The following is a 19,201-nucleotide window of genomic DNA, read 5'->3' on the forward strand; positions in this document are numbered from 1 at the left end:
AGCGGCTTTTCCAGAAGCCCCCCCTATAGCCCCTCCCCTACCAAAACCTTGCCACACAAACCCAATACACTGAGTTTAGTGAGAAATTAGGGGGAAAAAAAAAAACACTTTAAAAGAAAATACATTGATTTTGATATCTTGTATATCTTGTATTCTGTTCTTCATTAATTTGAATCCCTTCTCCTTTCATTTTCTCATAAATTCCTTTGAAATAAGAAAGCTTGACAGTCACATCATCACAGTGTATAGTGAAAAATAATGTTAAATTATATCCTAATAGTTTGGCCTAAAAAGAAAGGTGAGGGCATGGGTGGTGGTGGTGGGTCAATGGTTGGACTCGATGATCTTAGAGGTCTTTTCCAACCTCAATGATTCTATGATTCTATGATCATCATATCTCCTTCAATGTACTGCCCCTCTCATAAGTTTAACTAGAATGATCTTGCAGGTAGATCTTTCAGGGGTCACTTGCAGAGGCAACACTAGAAAAGGACTTGCAGATTCTCTGTCAAAGGCTTTGCCTACCAATTCGTATTTCTGAGGTTAAAATACAAAACACTGGCCTAAGTAAAGATTCTAGAAAGCATGACAGTTAAGAAATACAGTTCATTTATTTTTATTTCTCTGAAAGTATCGGGAAATCATTTTTTGTCAGGTAATGTCAGAAATGACATTCCATACAAAATTAGTTATAAAGCTTTCTCTGATGCATGTTGAACTTTTTCTTTTCTCAAAACTAGAGAAATAGAGACACTATAATAACTGACTGAGAAATTATAATAACTAACTAACTGCCAGCTAGTACATTTACTTGGGATGTCATTGTCAGTCCTATGTTCTGCTTGATTACAGGGAGAAAAGACAAAACAAAGCAAAAAAAAGTACAAGAAGTTATGTAAAAGAATGAAGTAAAACAATATCATAAAATCTTTGCTTGTGTCCCAGATTACTCTATCACTTACTATCTTCAAATGTTAGGAAGTGTGCTGTGTGATACATAAAATATGTCTTTTGAACAAAACAATGTAATAAACCCAATTAATTTCAAAATGACCAATCTCCCCCCTATTATTTCTTCCTTTTCTCTTTCCTCATTTAGGTGTTTTGAAGAGATTTGTAAACATGATGATAATGTGAAATAGGCATATAACGTAAAGCAAGAACATAGCTTTAGATTTATTCTTTTAATACAGTCAAAAATTTGTCTATATATAAAATATTTAATAATATGTACATATGTTTAATCCTTTTTAGTATGTGATGAAATGAATGTTCAACAATTGAAAAGGAAACAATTCAGAAACTCAGATAGATAATAGATTAAAATTAATTCAAATCATTTTCAGGAAGTGATTATATATGTGTGTCTCTACTCATACAATACATCAACCACTGCTGTTACTGACAGTAGGAGTCATATATGTTCACTGAGAAAAAAACATAGAATGTTTTGAGAGAGTATTGCAAACTTTTTTTTTTTCTTACAAGATAAGGAATTTGAAAGATATCTGAGAATGGAGGAGGAAAGTGGGCTAAAATTTGAGTTTAGGTTAAATAAAGAAAAGGTGGAATAGATCACTGGCAGCGTATAATTCTTTGATTCTTTGGAGTCTTCCTAGAAACTTTGAAAAAGCCAGCAAGGAATGAAATGTAAGAATTTGCTAGAAACGAAGTACAACTTTTTAGTTCTGGTTTTATGTTTTTTAATACAGTAAAACTACACACTACCAATTTAGTATGTATCAAAATTAATAAAAAAATAGTCTGTATTAGGAGTGCTAAACCACTCTGAGGACTACTAGGGCAATACACATGCATATATCAAACTTCTGGATTCCTGAAAAACATACTGTAGAAAATACAATATTTTCTATTAGATTCCAATGAATATTTCTATAATGATATCTGAAACCTCTTCTTTGAGGTTTTATTGTTCTTTTTGTGTTGCATTCAATTTTGCTTTGTCCTTCTCAAAAACCTCCTGTACCACATGTATGCTCAATATTTGTAAATCTAATACAGTATTTACATGATAAAATTATTTAACTTACCTTCAATCCAATTTTTGCCAGATTATCCGAGATATATGCTCTCTTCCAAGTAGGTATTTTATCTCCTTTGCATACTAAGTACATGCTATATTGCACTACATAATTTTATACAGAATTCCATTTCACTTTTTACAGAGAAGTTCAGGTTTGAAAAAGTAGCTCAACAACAGCAATAAATTTTTAACATATACATTTTCCAAGTTCAGTATTAGAGAAATGATAGAATGGTAGGGTTTATATTTTACCTAAAATCTGAGCCTATCCGTTTTCCATTTTCTGGTTCTCCAGGATCTGGACACAAATTGGATGCCTGTTTAATTCCTTCCTCATTTACTGCAAAAAAAAAAAACAAAAAACAAACAAACAAAAAAAAAAGATAAAATAATACAGAAATACTGAGTTAAGCAATTAACAAATATTAAAAGTACATTATCTGCATTTCAGGTCCTTTAAAACAGATTTTCCACAGAATATGATCCCCCATATAATCTCTAGTTTCAATACATAAGTTTCTCCTCCCTATAATAAGCAAAGCATGTATTTTCTGGTTTGTTTTTTTGTTTTGGTTTGGTTTTTTTCTTCAAAAAATAGCACAAGTTTTTTATAAGTTGTAGTAATCACCTATTTTTTTTGCTTGTAATATTATTGAACCCATATGGAAATGTTATTACTATTCCTTTACAAACATTAACATTTAAAGGAGTGTTCATCAAGTTTAGGGCTGTAAGATTTTACTCTGAACATAATCTAATAAATGTCATCTCCACTAAGAGCTGACCTTTTCTCCTTGCTTTATAATAAAACTTGAATGCATAGGCTCATGCTGAGAGAATTGTCCTTAGTCAGTGTTGAAAATGCAGATATCCCCAAAATATGGTGATCTGAAGGTAAACTCAAAATGCCAGTTTGATTTGCATACATTTCTTACAATAAACTAAAATGGATCTTCAGAGAGAAACTTCCTGTGAACCTTTCAGTGTGTTTTTCCAGAAATTTTTATGTAGCGATCTAGCCCTCAGCATATTCAACTACCTCTTCACTTGTTTTTTTTCAATGCATTATATACTTTCTCGTATTTTTTACAGCTTGCAAAAGTATATCTTACAAAAATAATTTTTGGCCAAAATAATTCTATTAATTTTGTATTTAATTTTTGAAGTTCATTGAACCAGGAGGTAGCAGTTCCCAAAAAAAATATTAGCAAAGGAGGTTGGTCTGCTATTACTTGGTAAATTCATGGCCCGATAGAAGAATATTTTTTTCAAAAATACAAGTTGACATGAAACTAAGAGATTAATACTAAGCAGAAAGAGATTTTCACCTTTATTCATCTTTATTTCTGAGGAACTAGAAAAATGGATTTGCAGTATTAGATTTCAACTTTCCTTCAAAGAAAGTTTGCATACAATCACCTTACGTAGTAAATTGAATGTACCTGAATAAAAAAATGTAGTTTCCAACTATACTTCTAAAGGATGTTCATTAAATTTCAGCTTTTAATGAAGGACAATAACATTCAGAATACTTGGGGGTTTTCCCTTCCTTTAAATTTGTCTTCTTACACACACAGAAAGGGAAGAATTGGTTTGGTACCCCTGAGGAAGTCAAAGGCCAAATTAAAATGTTGCAGAGGGTTAAAAGGAAAACATCTCAGGTTAGCATGCTGCTCAAAAAACCTATCAAGTTCAGCCCTTGTCAACTGGAACCACAGTATTTATCCTCTTCTGCCCTGAAAGAGCTGTACCATGTCCAAAGTTGTTCTAAAAGCAAACAAAGGCAATCTCTGTTCATTTGCTTCTCTATGCTCAGGGGACTTTTGGGCCAGGAGGGCTCTTCCTTAGAGCCCATCCATATTACCAGGGTTCAGTCTTTTCCTCCCCCAGTACTTGTAGGTGTGATGAAAGCATATTAGCTATAGAAACCCAAGTTCATGCTAGTGTTGTAATATATATATCTCTGACAATTACAATTTCATAAACTGCATTTCACAAGTCCATCTAGAAGGAACTTGTTGGATGATCATTTAGAATAAACTCTCTCTTTGAAATATGTAAGTGCTTTTATATAGTTCCAAAGCCTGTATCAAGATGTGAGAAAATCAGAATCATCATAAGTAGTCCGTATATATAGAAAAGACTTTAAAACTTTGGGTAGACAGGATTCACTGAGCAATGCAGGAAGGCAAAGGAAGTATACTTGAGGAGGAGTAGGGAAAAAGACACCTTCTCATTTTTGTGACAGTCTGTTAAATTTTCTGACATTTAACATATGTTAAAACTATAGCTAGAAACTTATTCATGATGCCTGATAATAATATTAAAGAAATTAAAATAAAATTGTGCCATTTTGGGGCTGTACCATATATCTATGCACACAGAAGAAATTCTTTACTATAAATAAAATAAAAATATTATTTCAACAGAACTATTTCTATTTATTGTAATTCATGTCTTAATATTTAAAATAATTATTTTTATACACTAAATTTCCCCATACACAGGCAATAGAGTGAATATTCATATAAAAAAGAATATTCTACTGGATTTCAAAGTACAAGAACTATTATATACTTCAATTTCTAACAAAAATGGAAGCTTGAAAATCCTATTGTTTTTGGTATCTTCTGTATAAAGTTCCATTCTTAAAAATACTCTATGAAATGGATTTTTAAACAATAAATTATGGATTTATTAATATTCATAAATAAAATATAAAGGCTTATGTTAAAGAAAATCAATAAAATAATTACAGTGACAAAGTTAAAGACATATACCACAGTAAAAAATAAGAAGAAAAGGTTATAAATAGAAGTCATTAAACTGGTTTTTTATTTGATCCCAAATCAGAAATGCATTTAAGCACAAATTTAAATCCATTCTTATTTCTGTTAAGTATTTTGAGAAAAATAAATACACTTTATTTTTGTATTGACGTTACTTTTCCAGACATAATGCTTGATTTTTCAGTCTACTGAAATACAGCTCTATATAGTTCCTCAGATCATCTATCTATCTATCTATCTATCTATCTATCTATCTTTGTTTGTTTGTTTTACACCTGAGAGAGTCATGACAATAAGCAATGAAAGGGTTTCCTGTAGTAAATTTAAAGGCTCCTCTATGGAAAGCATTCATTCATGGTCTGGTCATGAAACTGGGAGCAAGAAATTCCAGAGTTCTAATCCAGATTGAAATAGGTCCCCCAATGATTTTTTCTGTTAATCTCAACACTTGCAAAATGAAGTTGATGCATACTTGTTTCAAAGTAAAGTATATCATATCAAATATCATTCTGGCTTTACTATGTGCAAATCCCCTATGCATTAGCATTGAATGTTATATACCTGGATACATTAAAAAAAAGTAAAATAGGGAAAAGAGATACACATGAGAAATGTTAGATGATAATTTCTAAAGACATTGCTAATAGAAGGCATAATATAAAATAGGTATTCACTTATCCTTATCTTATTTTCACTAACAGTTGAATGATGGTCATCCTTTTTTTTTAAAGGACCCTATCTGTCATTGTAATGCAAGTACAGATCCAGCTGAGGCCACATTAACTAAAGTCAACAGCTAAAGTTATGTTTAGGCCTTTCGTGAAATACTGCCTCTTCAATTTCGTCAGCTACCAAAGCAACTAGCTAACCAAATGCCAGATTACAATATAAAATCTTAGTTATCTATTTATGACAAGGTTATGATCACTAAAGGTACCAATCATCAAGGTTTTCACCTTCACTTATTATTGATTCATATAGGTAATCTACTCTGCATAACCAATAAAGCAAGATACAGAAGTTTTCAGCTTTACATAGAAAATCATAACATATGAAATTATATAAAGACTTTCAAAAATATATTGATAAATTTCATCACTAATTTCATAACAATCACCTTTAGTTATCACAAGTGTCTGGTACTTCACTATAAATATGCAATTCCTATTAATGTTTATATAGTGGAATATTTAATGGTTTGGGCAAAATAAATTTATAGGGAAACAATCTATTTTATCAGCCATTCTACTATTCTCATTTGTATCTATAAAAGCACAGATGGACCATCAGACAAAGTCCTCAGTGATGTACCTTATAAACACTACTGTAATTATCTTGCTGTTATTTCTTATTGTATAATCACTCTACTTTCCAGTCACCCAATATGCGTAAAAAGAATACTTGTTTTTATAGATCTTGATACAAAGTTTTCAAATAAACCAGAAATGCCTTACAGAACTATTTAGGTGATGTAGTTTACAGAAAAGTTGCATATCACCATATGCTACATTATAAAAACTGAACAGAAGTGTGTTTTGCTTTATTTTTCCTACTTGGTAAATGTTAAAGGGTCTTGCTGCTTGAAGACACCTTTTTATAAAAAAATCATGTCTAATATGTTGACAGTTTAAAATCTAAAACTGAAAAATGCATTAAAACTTACGCCAATGTGCCCTGCAAAATCCTGGAAACTGAATCCATCACTGACACTTTAAACAAAAAATTAGTGCAAATGTGTCCAACCTAAGGAGCTTTGAAAGCAAGTCCTTTCACTCTTGTGAAGAATAATAAAATGTAGTATAAGCAGACATAGGCTAAGCAGTTAGTCCATCTTTATTTTAACCGATTACTTCTAAATATTTTAAATGCGGTTCTAGTCCAAAACGGAACTCTACAAAAATGGCATGTTCTTTTGCAAGAGATATCCTCTTTAATGTATTTAGAGTCATACCTGTTTAATTTGTGTTAGAAAGTTGCCTGACTCCTCCTTATGAGTTAATCAGGACTCGGTCCTGTAAGATGCCGAGCACTTTCAGTTTCTATTTTCTGTTATTAAAATTGAAGGCACTAAGCACCTCCAGAATTTTTAAACTACAGTTAGTTAATCACTTCAAAATATCAAAGTTAATGAAAAAAAAAACAAACCTTCAGAAAGTGACCTCATGTATGTTGCTTGAGAAAAAATGTGGTTGCACATTTGTAAATGAAGATAGGCTGTTGTTTGTATAGCCTTTTGCTGCTAGTACTAATTTTCAATTAAAATAACGTATCTCCTGTTCACAGCTAAGATTTCAGTTGACACCTGGGAGGCTGAATATTTATTTCTTTGTAAATACTGCAAATTTAATGTGAAATTACTGACAAAATAACATGTCATTCTACAATGCCACATTTATAGAAAGCCTGCCTTTAGACTAGAACCATATTTAAAAATTCACCATGCAGACTGGAGAAACAGATTTGTCAGTTATTTCATCAGAAATACATAAACAATTTTGAGAACACACAAACAACACAGACAGCACAAACTTCACTCTTGCACTAGAAAAAAGTAACAAAAAAGGAGTACACTCACAGATAGAAAACTTGTTGCTGTTGTCTTTCCCTGGAAACAATTTAAATCCTCTAGACTTAAAATCTATGGCCTTTTTCACTAGTTAAAAAAACAAACAAAAACACGTATCAGGCAATACAGTCTAAAATATTTCATTTAATTTGACAAATTTTATCATGGAAGTATATACAAATTAGAGTACCAGATACCTAACAAGCTCATATTGTGTACCTTTGGTGGAAAACAATTTACAAAAACAAGTATTGAGACTAATTTGTGCACCTGACAAAGGAAAGAAATAAGATTTGTAACTTATTTTTTCTCCCGCATAACCAAGAAAAAAATTATGGCCAAAAGTGTTTATTTCCATGCACCATATAGTTGTGTAAAACATTGTCACACATTTATGGAACCTGGAAAACGAAAATAATAGATACGTTTGCTCTAAAACAGTTGAACAGTTGAATCTTATCTGATGTTTCTTCTATATTAAGAAACAGTAGAACAGTAGTGCTTATACCCCAACACTCCCCCCCATCAAAAAAAAAAAACGAAAAAAGTACAGAATACTACCATATCTGCCAACTGAAAAGTCAGCAACCTTTTTAAAAAAGATACTATGTCATTTTTTAAACAGGTGATTTTTTGTGAAATTTTAATTCAATTATTCTTCCCAGTGATAGAGAATTTAAAAGGAAAAAAGAGTTGTCCACAACATGTTATTAAAAGCACACTGAAATCCAATATATATGCTCAGATCTGAATTCCATAAGCATCCAAGCAATACAGGACATATATTAACCCACATACATTCTGTAAAGGTTTAATCAGCAGTAGAAATGCCAACATATTTTTTGTCAGCATATTTTGCCTGTTACTTCAGATTTTAAAATTTACATTAAAAGTCAGTATTACAGTTGGGAAAAAGACAAAACAAAGGCAACAGCTAAAAAATCACAATGTTTTAGTAGACAAAAAGTCCTTCTATAAGTAACACATTGGAATACATTCTCAAGATCTATAGGCACCCAGATTACCTCCCCGTTCTGAAAGTACCTCCACTAGTTGTTTTCAAAATTTATCTTAGCTATGTTCCTAGCTTTAGTACAGAAGAATAATTTTTATTCCAGAAACACTAAGATTTTATTATCTGTGTTTAGATTACACAGACAAAACAGAAATATTTTGATCATAGAAAAAAGAGATTGCACTATTAAATTAAGCATACCAGGCTAATTTTCTTCTTTAACTACAGAGAACTGGATACAAAAAAATTAAATACAGTCTACTGTTCTGCTCTTGGTTCTGCAGCTGGTCCTCTTTCTAGCTTGAAAATTGTTATTTGTAAAGTGTGATATGGAAGGTAGTTGGCTCCCACCTCATCCCTAAGCCTACTGCTGAACTATTGCTGTAAAAGTCCTTATTTTGGGCTGGCTTTGTGATAAAAGCAGTTAATCCAGGCAAACCATGTGGCCTCAACATATTTTTGAAACAAAACTAATAAAAAAAGAGTAAAAACAGAACTTAACAGATATCAAAAGGTAAGAGAGAATAAAGCAAAAACAGCACAAGATTTTTTTTCTTTCAGTCATTAAACTAAGTGCCTCTTTTCTCCAATACACTCTGCCAATGAGCAATGAACCATACATAAAAATGGACTTAAAAAATTTAAATTTTAGCTATAGGTTAAATTTAGGTACATTATACTCAAGTGACTTTATAGATCATATATATTTAAAAACTATATGGAAGAAGGTGTTGCATGTTGGCTACAAGCAAATACTGCTGATTAACACAGAGGAGATTAAAGGAACTAGGTCTAAGAGAAGCTAACCCGAGAAGATAGACGGTACACCATCAAAGAATTTTTCAGCATCTGTTAACTTCTTAGGCAAAATCAACAAATAGTCAAAGAAACCCTTAAATGAGGCATAAATACCAAAGTAGCAAAATGTCATTGATGTTATTAAATAAAAGTAATCATTACCATGCACAAGAGCAGAACAAGATTCAGGAGAAAATCGCATACTACTAAGACAATTGATAGGATAGACATAGGACATAATGATAAATATTTTTACACTTCTGATGGAAGAGACCATACTTTCTTCTAAATATATAGAGGCTTTTATCTCAAGAGGCAAAATGTAAATTTCCTTGTGTATCATCATAATGTAACCTATACACACTGTTAATGGTTCTGGGAAATACATTATTTGCAGGAGCATGACATATCTGTTGCCACAAAATACTGTATTTTTAAATTTTGTTTTTAATTCTTAACACAAGAAGCTTCCCCCCCCACCCCACCAAATTAATTTAAATCCATTAGCAATTCTATCCTCTGTGGAAGTCATGGACCCAAGAAGTGTACCTTCACACAGTAGAGGCATACTGGAATAACAGTAATGCTCTCTCATCATTGTGTGAGATTTCTAAAATGCTATTCCTACATAAATATGAATGTAGGAGTATAGCTGTAAGCTTCTTTTGGCCTTCTCTGAGCATCAGTGTAAAATAACTCCTCATGAATCAGAAGATAGGCCTAGCTATTCTTCCAACACCTAAGTAAAATGGGAGTGGGCTTGAATACATGATCTCAGGTGCTGGGATGGGTTTAAATACTCGTATTAGGGAGATGTTTGTCCTTTATTTTCAGAAATCATCATAGTAACACATTAAACAACGAAGACTGGTTTGGGGTTTTTGTTTATTTCTACTCATCCTCAAACACCTGACTGGCATATCCATAATTTTTGTACACAAGAAACAGAGTTCACAAGATCTAAGGTGGAACTGAAAATAGTTACAAGAGTGTCTTCATGAACACACGATTTAAAACAGAGATTTTTATAACTATTTGCATCACTTTGCCAAGGCTATTAAATACTACTAGGAAAGCAAGCAACTCAAGATCTCTGAAGCATCTTTACACTACAAGAGAAGAATTTTACTTTTAACTGGGTTTTGTATGTTGATTTATTGAACAGTAGTTTCTGAATACACCGTGAAGGAGTAGTTACAGAAATGTATTTGGTCCAAACATGCCATCACTAAACTACGTATCAGGCTGCATATGCATGTACACACATAAAAACAACCCCACCATCTCCAAAAAATCCCATACCCAAAACACAATAAATACATTCTTTAATACTTGGTAAACTAGGCATTATTTTGCACATCCCAATATGGAAACCAGTGAGGAAAATGGTAACTGTTCAAAAACAGTTTTAGCATCCTGAGAGCTACACAAGATGTAAATTTCAAGATGGAAAATTTGCTTCTACAATATGGAAGCATCAGGGTATATAGCCATGTGAAGGATATCTATTTAAAACACTGACAACCCACAAATTCATGTCTTTATTTTAGTTATGCAACAGCATTTATGTAAAGAATTTGTCCAGCTTGTCTATGTTTTGTAAAGTTTTAAACCAAGTATAAAGTACATTTAAAATGCTGACAACTAAAACACCACCATTCTACGCAAAACAGGCACTCAGGTTGCTTTACTACAACTATATAGAGTATTAACCATGGAAACTTGGGCCTCTTCTGACCTTACATACTTCTTTCCTTGAGTGTAGCTCAAAGCAGTTCAAACACTGAAACAGCCCCTCCCCTCTCCTGAGCCTTTCTTACATTATATTCACTACCACTCAGCTAATGGAGATGGAGAACAATATCATAATGTCAAAGCCATTATTTAAATATTGCACGTACAGCCCTCCTTAAATGACATCTGCAGAAATAAAATATTATGTGAAGAAATGCAGTAGACTGCTTATTTGACTGTACCTAAATATTTGTATTGCATATACATAAATGCCCATATAACATGTTTTAGAAAATATGTAATATCTCTGGAAATAAAGGAAAGGTTTTGTGCCTCCTCACAGTCTCTGTATTCTTCTGTTTCTCATCTTCAACATTTATTTAAAGTCAACTGCAAAGGAATCTGCTTGATAATGTCTGAAACAAAAATAACTGTTAAAACAAATTAGCCTATGAAAGTCTTTGAGCCTATATTGTCTCAAGATTTTTTCCCCCTTTTTTTCACAAGACAGAGAGAGAAAAGTTAATCTTTCCTTTGAATTTGTATTCTCAAAATTCTTCCCACCACACTACTATTATTTAGAAAACAGAAATCAATATCCAGAAATCAATACCATTTGTTTGCTTTGCATTGGGTCCAGATGTTAGGGAACACAAGCTGACATTAAAAACACTTGTAGATTCAGAATTACATGATCTTCTGCAGTAAGTATATTTGCTGGATTTATGTTCTCCTAAAAATAATGAGTAATTAACTCATTAACTGCTTTCTGATGAGACAGAAGACATTTGTTTGGAATACAGCATAGAACTGATTCTGACTAGTGCAGAACCAGTAATTCACTGATTGTTCAAGAACTTCAATATCTGACAATGGCAGATTTTACTTGCAGCAGCTGCTATTTCTAATGACAGAAACAGGAGTCTGATATACTCTGGACTTCCGACATTCGGTGCTCATATGTAGATATGCCAAATAAATCGTGCATGATACTTCCACCTCATCTTGGGCATAGGTCTAATTCATTGTATTTCCTCTAGAAGTTGATCTACATGCACAGCACATCCACAGCCTGAATACATTGAACTTACTACTCATGTACAGGTCAGTTCCATTTTTTTTGCGTACATTTCATGTTCACTACACATGTGATGCAACTAGTTATCCAGAATTTCCAAACTCTGACAACACAAGTGCTAGATATCCAGGTATCTTAGGGATCACCACTTCAAGGGATTGCACAAACTCGGGGAGGGGGGCGGGGAAGATTTAGCAACCTATGTAGTTTTTAGGTCATGACGCTTTAGGCTCCAGAAATTTACATTAAAAATCTCTAAACCTAGTGATTACCCAAATAAACTTCACTGTGACCCAACACACTGACTGATGTAGCATCATCTTCTAGAGCCTTTCTGCACCTTGAAAGTTGGCATTAGAGGACATGAATTTTCATCAGTTTTTGTAGTACAGCATCAACTGCATAGGTTAATGATTTCATAAATATGAAGAACCATTCAGAAGACGAACAATCAGACTATAAAGTGGTGAACCACCCACTTTTCATACTATTCCATTTTTTGCTTTTTACATGAGCTGATCTTAGCTTCTCTTTTACTATTCGCCCCCACCCCTGCCCCTTTCAACCCTGAAGTCCCCTGATCAAAGCAGATTATATAGAAGATTTATACTTCAAATTACTGCAGCTACTGCATTACTGTACTGAATTACTGCACTGTATTAGTGATTACTGCACTAACATACTGCATTAGTACAACATGTAATAAATATTTGTTTCTTGATCCTACAATATTTTAAACATGATATGGTGCTGGACAATAAAGAGAATTACTAAAATAGTGAAATTGACTTTTGGACTCCTTGCTAAAAGTAGAGATGTTTAAACAAAGTTACTGCTCATTATGATCTATAAAATAGATAAAACTAGACTTTTTATTTCCTTTCAGGTATCTTAGTTTTGCTGACAAGAGGCTCTATTTTACTGTTACCCCACAGCCAAAGTTTTATTCAGAATGGAAGAAAATGCAAATAAGAATGAATGTAAAATTCTCTCCATAAAATAAAATGCTCTGATAGGTCAATGAACATAATTGTATACTTTAATGAAACATGCCATAAGCATATGATTCTAAACTAATGTGTGCATTTCATGCTTATATTAAAATTTAATGTATTTTGATTCTATTTTGATATGATGCATATCCATTTTAATTGTGCAACTTCTTAGGTTCATTTTTTATCCATAGATGAAAACCTATGACAATTTTCAGAGAACAGTATGATATAAGCTATGTATAATTTAATATGCATTTGAAATTTGTCATTGGGTTCTTATCTCAGTTAAAAATACACTGATGAGCCACTGAATGGAAAAAAAACTCCTTTTCTTGACTGAAAAGTATGATTAGCATGGAGCAGAACCGAAAATTTAAGTGTTACTGTGCTATGCCATTTGTCAACAAAATTATATGTGGAACCCTCCCACTTACAATATTTTCACTAAAATTTATAAAATATTTTATTCCTTAGGTAAGTCCCAATTAATGTAAAGAACAACTTTGTATAATAAAGTAATGCAAAAATGAGCCAAACTGTGTAAAATCAGTATGAATATGTACTGATAAAACAAAATTATTTTTATACAGGTTACGTGTATATATATATAGGTTATTCCATATATTGGTATTGAATTAAGAAGGATGAGGAAATATAGTTAATTTACACAGATGGTCTTTCAAAATGGTCAAAATTACAGTTTTTCTACTGTATTCTGCATTATATGTATCTCAAATTTCTCTAATTTGGAAAAAATTATTTAAAAGAAAGCAAGTATGGTTAATATGTATATTTTTAAATTAATGTATAATTACACTAATGATAAATTGTTTTTTTATATTCTAACTACAGTGTATTTGATTTATACCAACATATTGTGGTTAAAATAAGAAAACCTGAATTACTGAGGGAAAATAATGACACAACACATCAGAAGACAAATATCAATTATAGAAGTAATCACGTATATGATAATGAAGAACACTTAAGAACTGCAGAACTGCAAGAAAAATAAATAGAACAAGTTAGGTGAATAAAATTGAGAGGCAAGTATAAGGAGCAATAATTCAATTAAAACATTAACACAACTCATTTCTTGAAATCAGTATGACTGATTTTCTTTTTCCCTTTCTTCCTTCTAATCACACTAGACTTGACTATTAGATGAAAACTGATCTCCTTTTCTATGACTTCTTTGAAGTGGGAAGATGTCAAGAAGCTTAGGTCATTATTATCAGCTTTTCTCTAATAAAAACCTTTAAATTAACAAACCATGGGTTATAGAGTTCATCCACCAAACAGAACATATCTATGTGATTCATTGCACATATTAAACAGGTATTTTCAAAAGTATTATGAAATATTAAACAAATATAGTTCAGTGATTAAATGCTTGAGTGCTAAATTACATCTGTGTTATGCTAACAAGCATTTCTTGGAACTTTTAAAATTATTCTAAAAAATAACTTTTTAAACTCCCATCTTTGTAGTTCTGGGTTTCATTCATAACAAAAAAAGCCCCCAACAAAAAAACTGAGGGCATATGCACATTGATTTCCTACTTGACTCTTAAAAATCTTTAACAGCTCTTCAGAAAACCTTTCCTTCCCTGCTCCTCCTTTCCTCTTCCTGCTTCTAAGTAAACCTCATAAAAATTAGGATATATGACTATATTTTGTAACAAATCCTTAAAAAGTTTACATCAAAAAATCCCGAAGCAGTGCTCTATCATTCACTGAATCTTTCAAAAAAAATCAAGATAATTAAATAACTTTCTCTTAAATCCTTTTGTTTTAAAAAGTTTCATTAGCATCTGATTTAATACCTCATAACAAATCTTAAAAATTTTTAAAAAATTTTAAAAAAGTCTTTAAAAATCTTTAAAAAACTTTAAAAAAATCTTCTTGCCTCCTACAATCATAAATTCTCCTGTAACACACAGCAAAAAGAAATGCTGGTTTAATGGGGAACATCCAGTAGCAAGTTTTTTTCTCCCTGATTCATTTTTTCCTGGCTATTACTAAGATACTACATAAAGTCAGATATCAAAAAGCATAACATAAGGTATGACAGATAAGAGTTCTTAAAGAATAAAGGGGAAAGAATAGAGAAACGATAAAGGCTTTATAAGAAAGTCAGAAAAAAAAATAGAGCTGAAAACAGAGAAAGAAAAGAGAATGGAGATATCAGTAAAATGAGTAAGATTTTGAAAACAAGCAGCTAAGTAAAATAACCAAAACACATCTATACTTTAATCAGCAAACTGAGCAGATGTGGGTAAAAATTTGCAAATGCTTGGTGACATTTCTGCTCTTTAGAGGAGAATAGAAGTTCAGAGTAGTGAAATGTGTTGGAATCTAAAGTTCTCTTGAAAATAAATGGTATTTAAGATCCTAGGGAAAGCACTGAGTCACTTTTTGAACTGCTACGTGATGACTAGTGTCATCATTAAGGTTTCCCAGTACTATTTGAGTTTGACTTCTATAAGCAATTTTTTTCCAACCTTTATATCTCTGTTTCAGACTGATTTTTTTCTATATTTCATTTATGAATTATGAACTGTACCAGTGGCCTTGTTACATTGCTTGCACCTTGTACTCATTTGTGTCTATAGTACAGAGGTCTTACTTTAGAAATTCTTTTGGGAAGGATATCGTCTTAGAATGCAGGACTACTTAATGGTATGCTAAAATCAATTAAGTCTTAAAAATAATTTCAATCTTTTCCTCTTTGTGACTTTCTTGGTGCATATAGTTATACACCTGCCAATACTCTAAATATTCTTTGCTAATATTCAGTTCATTGGAAAAAAAAAGCACAATACTTTATTCCTTCATTTTTCAGTATAAGAAATTAAACCACTGTTCAATTGCCTCCACTGATCATGACTACTGAATAAAAAGATACAGCCAAACTTTATGGCTTTTCCTTGAAAAAGAAAAAAAAGGATGGCTACTATAAATTGTTTATACCGAGTTCATCTTATGTGATAGGAGTTAGTTCTTATTTATTTCTGGGGTAGAAGTCCAGGTTCATTATAATGAAGAAAAAAACTCCAGTGATATGATTGGAGATATTTTATTTTCAATCCACTTCATACTGCTTCAGTAGAATTAAGGAGTCTTTAAAAAATTTTTACACTCTCTTTGTAAAATTATTTAAAATCAATTTGTGGTCCTTTTAAAACCCCCAGAAGTGTAATATCATGTCAGCAAAAGTAATAATCAGACTTGATTATGTTTGGCACTGACAGACCAAGGATTCTTCTCAATTATATGAGAGAATAGAAACCTCTGCTGTATCAACATCATCAGCTTTCACATTTATTTTATTCTTCTATCTTAAGATTTATTTAGAAATCCTTGTACTCCTTGTTCTCTATTACCACTGAAACCAGAAGTAAGATTCCCATTATTCTCAGGGGCATTTAATTAGGAAGCATGTGTACTTCCATATTAAAATGAACAGGAGAGGTCAGGGGAATTAATAAGGAAGAATGTGTACTTCCATATTAAAATGAACAGGAGAGGAGAGGAGAGGAGAGGAGTTGGAAGGGACTTACAATGATCATCTAGTCCAACTGCCTGACCACATCAGGGCTGACCAAAAGTTAAAGCATATTATTAAGGGCACTGTCTAAATGCCTCTTAGCATTTGCACATATGCCCATTAGCATACCTTTAGACAGTACAAGTATGCTATAAAAGCACTTACAAGAATAAGTTCTAAAATATCTCTCATGATGTTTGCATATACTGAAATAAAAATTCTACAGAAAGAAAAGATGTAGTTGATATGAATTATAAAACAATTCAATAGCACTAACAGCATTACTAAACTCTGAATTCTTAGTGTATGAAACACAGATAGCAGAAAAGACCAAAAATATCAGATTATCCTCTACTAATGTAGTTATGATCAAGCTAACAATACGTAAATACTTAGAAAATAAACAAGGGAAAAAAATTACATTTAATTTCCTTCCTGATCTCACATCTGAAGAAGACAGATCATACTACAAACTGTGATGGTAGTATCCACATGAATTGCTACTGAATGCTTGGCATTTGAAGCTTCTAGATTTAACTGAATGAAAGTGGTTAGGGACTTCCTTTTTCCACCCCTACTTCTGAATAGAGGAAGAGATACACTTTCCTGAGTTTGAGTGCTTGGTTTCATTAGAACTCAGGACCCAAAAGATGCTATGTTTCTCTTCCAGCTATAATACCTAAATATATTTTTCATTAGCCTATCAAGCTACATCTTGAAAGTAAGCTTTTCACCCTTCATCTACTCCCTCCTTCTACCGGAAGGCTTCATCATTCCAATAACAAGAACTCTTCTCGCTCCTCTCCCTAATGTATCTATTTATATATTATATACTCATTTGTCTTTATTTAAGTTCTCTACATACCGGCATTCACTTCCTGAAACATTTATCCTGTCTTACATTTTCTTTTGTAAGGTGGGATTATCAGAACAATGTAGCACCATTATAGTTCTTTTATTAATCTGATTCAGTCTGAATTCTTTTTGATGAAGGAACTATAATCATGTACAGTATTCCTCATGAGATCTCACTGCTGCCTTATAAAATGATACTTGTACTTCCCTACCTCTAATGGAAGTACTTCACCAAGTGCGTCTAGGGTTCCTTTTTCCTCTCTTAAACAGTCAGAACACAAAGTCTTCTCCTCTTCTGTGATTTCCAACTAATAAGCTTAGAGAAGAAATTCTTCAGCCAGCCTTTGACACAACCTACAATTACTGTTGAAGTCCAGATAATAAGTGTGGTAGACTAATTTACACCTAGCAGTTTAATTTTAGATAGGTAGAGACCTCTAGTTCTCTCTATACATCTCTTTCATACATACACTTCAAAAAATATCAGTTTAGGAAACAAAACAGTATTGTTATTGATAACTCATTCTGAAAGATCTTATTCACAGAACAAGCCTGTGGAAGCCAACAGTACAACTCTTATTCTATAGTTATAATTTTGCATCAGTGCTAATGTATCATAAAACAGCACTATTCTCATCTCACTAGCAACATTCTCAAAAAAGCCTACAGTGAAGACTACATGTACAGTACATTTTTACCATTTTAAATATACACTTATATGATATCGTAAGTTTTAGTAAATTATATTTAGGATATTAAATTTTATCTTTTCAATAATTAATTTGCATAGATTTGGGAGCATAATTCTTAAATTATGATCAAGAGCACAGGAAACTATATTTCCAAAGTTAAAACTAATTTTTAATATCTATTAAATAGAGAAAGAATTTAAAAAGGAATTTACATAAACTTCTTAAGTAGCTCTTACATATAGTGCCATAGTAATTTAATACACAGGGTAAGACAAGTAGTTTTTATACTTTTGTGCATATTTCATTGTCAAAGAGAGACTAAAATACTTCAATAGAAACCTACAGTAAACTCCATAGAAACACCTGTGGAATGTCCCCCCATAATGGAAATTTCTTCAAGTCAATTAACAATAGCCTCACATTCACAAACATTCCTTCAAAATATGTCTGTTTCTTTGTAATGAGGAATATTTTATGGATGACCATTATGGGTTATTTAATGAGGGTCAACTTGGTATGTTTTCATGGCTATTATACGTATACTATCATATATTGGTGTCTGCCAAGCAAAAATGGTAATTTTTTACTCAGTATATGAATACCCACTCTAATAGCATACACACATATACTGTTCTGTGGGTATGAAACAGTAAAAAAAAAAACATTTAAAAGATTTTGTATAAAGAATGCTAGCAAAATCAAGACTTTAAATGTGGCATGGGGGAATAAACTGCACACAGAACTAGGTATGGGCTTTCTTCTCCAGTAAGGTCTATGCAAGACTGATTTCATCTGTATGTGGGCTGTGGTACCTTTTAGTACCTGTGGTACTACTTTAGTATGTGACAAATATGATGCGGTTCATCTTGAGGGCACTCACAAGGCGGAAAGGCTGGTCTACCCGGACTTCAGTAAGGCCTTTGACACCGTCTCCCCGTCTCCCCATTCTCCTCAAGAAGCTGGTGGCTCACGGCATAGACAGGTGTACTCTGCCTGCGGTCAAAAACTGGCTGGACGGCTGGGCCCAGAGAGTTGCGGTGAATGGAGTCAAATCCAGTTGGCGGCCGGTCACGAGCGGTGTTCCCC

At 32.4% G+C, this 19,201-nt stretch overlaps 1 protein-coding gene across 1 annotated transcript in view; it reads right to left on the reverse strand.

Moving 5' to 3' along the window:
• The window catches only part of CSMD3 (CUB and Sushi multiple domains 3), an 838,052-nt gene that overhangs the window by 502,222 nt on the left and 316,629 nt on the right, over nt 1-19,201 (reverse strand). Inside the window, exons 8-9 of the mRNA XM_009277245.2 lie at nt 7,409-7,486; nt 2,297-2,384 (exon numbers count right to left, since the gene is read on the reverse strand). Of these exons, the coding sequence (XP_009275520.1) occupies nt 2,297-2,384; nt 7,409-7,486 (166 nt within the window). The remainder of the gene's footprint in view (nt 1-2,296; nt 2,385-7,408; nt 7,487-19,201) is intronic.

The sequence above is a fragment of the Aptenodytes forsteri genome, unplaced genomic scaffold, assembly GCF_000699145.1.
Source record: "Aptenodytes forsteri isolate BGI_AS27 unplaced genomic scaffold, ASM69914v1 Scaffold49, whole genome shotgun sequence".
In the NCBI taxonomy this organism is placed as follows: domain Eukaryota; kingdom Metazoa; phylum Chordata; class Aves; order Sphenisciformes; family Spheniscidae; genus Aptenodytes; species Aptenodytes forsteri.